The sequence below is a fragment of the Myotis davidii genome, unplaced genomic scaffold, assembly GCF_000327345.1.
Source record: "Myotis davidii unplaced genomic scaffold, ASM32734v1 scaffold164, whole genome shotgun sequence".
In the NCBI taxonomy this organism is placed as follows: Eukaryota; Metazoa; Chordata; class Mammalia; order Chiroptera; family Vespertilionidae; genus Myotis; species Myotis davidii.
In genome coordinates this window covers 2,834,585-2,838,940 of record NW_006296417.1, presented here as the reverse complement: position 1 = coordinate 2,838,940, position 4,356 = coordinate 2,834,585, and the positions used below count along the sequence as shown (strand labels likewise).

At 49.1% G+C, this 4,356-nt stretch overlaps 1 protein-coding gene across 1 annotated transcript in view; it reads left to right on the top strand.

Annotated features, from left to right (window-relative positions):
* AGBL1 (ATP/GTP binding protein-like 1) overlaps positions 1–4,356 on the top strand; it is a 128,537-nt gene that overhangs the window by 45,467 nt on the left and 78,714 nt on the right. The window contains exon 15 of the mRNA XM_015569116.1: positions 3,620–3,764. Coding sequence (XP_015424602.1) covers positions 3,620–3,764 — 145 coding nt within the window. The remainder of the gene's footprint in view (positions 1–3,619; positions 3,765–4,356) is intronic.

The following is a 4,356-nucleotide window of genomic DNA, read 5'->3' as shown; positions in this document are numbered from 1 at the left end:
GATGGTCTGTCTGTGTGGGGGCACAGGAGCACCTGGAGACCTGGTTGGCTACTGAAGTTGTACAGACTCCACCTGTGATGAGTGCATCAAGCTGTCATTCTTTTCCTCTTTCCTGTTGGTTTTTCATGAGCAAGCGGACGGGCTATGAAATCTGCTATTACAAGTGAGTCCGGATATTTGTTAGTTTCTTTTCCCCGCTCTCTCATTCTCTCTCCATTTCCTGCTTTTCCATGTTGCTCTCACACACCTCAGCCGTAGGCGCCCGTCTGCCGTACTTGTCCCTGTCCCTGTGGCAATTGACCCGCCCTTCAGAAGCATGTGAAATGGTGCCCGCAGGAGATCGGAAGCAATAGCTTTTGATTTGCTGAAGATGGTCTGTCTGTTGGCAGGCACATTAGCACCTGGAGACCTGGTTGGCTACTGAAGTTGTACAGACTCCACCTGTGATGAGTGCATCAAGCTGTCATTCTTTTCCTCTTTCCTGTTGGTTTTTCATGAGCAAAAAAGCCTGAGAAATTCTGGCCTATTCTTTTGTAAACAAACAAACAAACACCTCTATTATTGAAAGAATTACAGATGTCCCCTTTTTCCCCCCATTGAGAGGCAGAGAGAAACATCAGTGTGGGAGAGATGTCCCCCCGACCCCCGTCCAGGGGTTATGCATATATGCACACACACTCTTTGGCTGACCTCTTCTCACCCGCCCACCCCCCGCCTTCCCTCTGAGATTCGTCAGCCTGTGTTCCACGCGTCAGTGTCTCTGGATCTATTTCGTCCATCAGTTTATTTTCTTCTTTAGATTCCACATATGGGTGAGATCGGGTGATACTTGTCTTTCTGGTCTATTCTTGTTCACCCTGTCCTTCAGTTTTGTAAAGCGGATGAGAGCGAATATATGACGAATACCCGGAGTCAGATGGTTTTTTTTTTTTAAATAAAAGAGAAAGGGCCTTCAAAATCCATCTTCAACCCTTGACTACTAACCACTTTCAATGATGTATCCTGTTAAATTGTCATGAAGCTGATATTATCCATAAGCTCTTGATAAAAGAATCCCAGAGCCATCAGTTGCTTATGTGTGCATCTGGGAGGGGGAAATAAAATACCAATTCACATGGGAAAAAGGGATAGCAGGTGTTGGAACAGGTAGAAAATATATAATCATCAGCCCATTGCTAGTGTTTTTTTGTTTTGTTTGTTGTTGTTTTTTTTTAATAAAAATGGTAGGCTAGTACTTATTTTCTTGGATAAATTAAGTCTTATCTTTTTCTCGGATTACAAGAGGCCCCTTAAAAACTAGAGTTAGCTTAACTGGTGTGACTCAGGGGTTGAGCACTGGCCTATGAACTGGTAGGTCATTTAGAAAATATATAATCATCAGCCCATTGCTAGTGTTTTTTTGTTTTGTTTGTTGTTGTTTTTTTTTAATAAAAATGGTAGGCTAGTACTTATTTTCTTGGATAAATTAAGTCTTATCTTTTTCTCGGATTACAAGAGGCCCCTTAAAAACTATAGTTAGCTTGACTGGTATGACTCACGGGTTGAGCACTGACCTATGAACTGGTAGGTCATGGTTCAAATCCCATTTAGGGCACATGCCTGGGTTGCGGGCTTGATTCTCAGTAGGGAGCACGCAGGAAGCAGCCAATCAGTGATTCCCTTTCATCGTTGATCTCTCTCTCTCTCTCTCTCTCTCTTTCTCTCTCCCTTCCTCTTTGAAATCAATAAAAATATACTTTTAAAAAAGTCTGCCAACAGGGGAGGGAAGAAGCCACACATCCAAAATTTACCTTGGGCCCTGGCCGGTTTGGCTCAGTGAATAGAGCATCGGCCTGCGGACTGAAGGGTCCCAGGTTTGATTCCGGTCAAGGGCACATGCCTGGGTTGCGGGCTTGATCCCCAGTGCGGGGCATGCAGGAGGCAGCCAATCAATGATTCTCTCTCATCATTGATAGTTCTATTTTTTTAAAAAAAATTCACTTTGGCCTAAGCCCCGAGAAAGCCAACGTTACTGTTAATAGCTTTTAGGCTCATTAACAAGACCATTGTTCTGTGATCAAAGAGGAACGGAGGGCTGACATGGAAACCATCACTGCCTAATGTAATCCATTTTTCATTTCCCAGCCGTGAATGCCACGGAGATGAATGGATAAGGTTGCTACTTCATAGCGTCCTTTGTTTTACCGCGATTCACCACCTTATGTTAACATATTCCCAGGAATGCGATCGAAGCCCAGGGCCCATGTGTGTATCGCCATTCAACCACCACACAGAACAGCTCTCCCTAACAGAGAATGCCTGGGGGTGCACAGTCCATCTCTCCCTTTTTACGCAGCGTCGTCTTGGGGTTGATCCGCTGGGGATGGCTTCTTTGCTTCACCCCTGCCTCTACTCTACCTGGTGTGGGACTTGGAAGACCGGCACCTCCTCATGGGTGTCTGGGCGCGTTTTGCGTGACGGTGCAGCCTATTGTTTGGAAATGTACTTCTGGGGGCATGGACTTGGATGCCGTTCTCTGAAATCTCAAAATCGCTTCTTCATCCTTGACAGAGGAAACCATGCGGTCTCGAGCTAGAAGCTGGGCCGCGTTGGGGGTGACAGATGTGTGTCCCTTTGGGAGGAAGGTGGTGTAGGGAGGAGGGAACAGAGTCCTGCAGACAGGCAGATCTGGGTTCGAGTCCTGCATGGACCGCGGACTGGCTTTTTGGCCTCTGGCAGGTCGATTGTTCTGAGCCTTTGTTTCTGCATCTGCACGATGGGCTGTTGCAGTGATCAGATACCTTCGAGTTGGAACTCAATACACTGGCAGTGGTCCTCAACTTTCTGGCCCTTTAAATATAGTTCCTCATGTTGTGACCCAACCATAAAAGTATTTTCGTTGCTACTTCACTGTCATGTTGCTACCGTGATGAAGCATCATGTAAATATCTGATATGCAGGATGGTCTTAGGCGACCCCTGTGAAAGGGTTGTTCGACCGCCAAAGGGGTCGCGACCCACAGGTTAAGAACCGCTGCAATAGAGAGTAGTGATTGCTCATGAACCCCCGGGGGCAGGTGGGAGGGAGGAGAAGAACTGCATTCTGGGTGATCGGGGGAGAGGCAGAGGCTGGGAAACCCCAAATTTGGGTAAAAAAAATAAAAAGTGGTTGTGGGCAGTAGAACCCCAAGTAACCCGAATTACTCACATCTTTTGTCTCAGGGACTCTGTAGACTCATTTTCAGACACATCAGAAAAAGTCCCATGACATGTCGCCACCATGAGGAGACAGACGGACCAGCCTAGACTCTCCCCTCCACCCCAAATATATTTTTATTGATTTCAGAAAGGAAGGGAGGGGGAGAGAGAGAGAGAGAAATATCAATGATGAGAGAGAATCATGAATCGGCTGCCTCCTGGGGATCACGCCTGCTACCTGGACATGTGCCCTGACCGGGAATCGAACTCTGACCTCCTGGTTCGTAGGTTGACACTCAACCACTGAGCCACCTCGGCCCGACGGACCAGCCTAGAGATTGCTGATGGCTCAGCGTTCGAGTGGCCATATTGGCGGCCTAGAACCCGAATGCCGGTTTCCCTCCCGCCTCCCTCACCCTCCTCTCTTCTCCTTTCTCTTTCAGAAATCACTATCGCGAGAGCATGGCTGTCACAGGGGGCACGTCCAGGAAGTGCTATTACACCCTCACCTTCTCCGTCACCTTCCCGCACCATGGCGACGTCTGCTACCTGGCCTACCACTACCCCTACACCTACACGGCCCTCATGGTAACGTCCTCTTTATGGCATGACCCCCGGGACCGAGGGGGCTCTCCGAGGTGGTCCCGGAAACATTCAGGCGCCCCCGAACCCCAGGGAGCCAGGGTCTGTGGTCACTGACTTAGTGGCTTTACTAATATTTGGGTCCCATCTCTTGGACAGAGCAGGAGGCTGAGGGTGTAGCCAGTGACATTCTGACAGCCTGAGTGACATGCCGAACTGCTCACTGCCAGGTTGCGTGTAGGAGGTGCGGTGTGCCCTAGGGCCGTGGTCGGCAAACCACGGCTCGCGAGCCACATGCGGCTCTTTGGCCCCTTGAGTGTGGCTCTTCCACAAAATACTACAAAATACCACGTGCGGGCGCACACATACAGTGCGATTGAAACTTCGTGGCCCATGTGCAGAAGTCGGTATTTTGTGGAAGAGCAACACTCACGGGGCCAAAGAGCTGCATGTGGCTTGCAAGCCGCAGTTTGCCGACCACTGGCCTAAGCTGATGCGACCTGAGAGGCCCCTGGTCACAAGCCACCGATGTGACGGCAGCGTCAGCTGACACCGCTATGATGGCAATTAACGAAGTGGCGGAGGCCTGGGAACACAG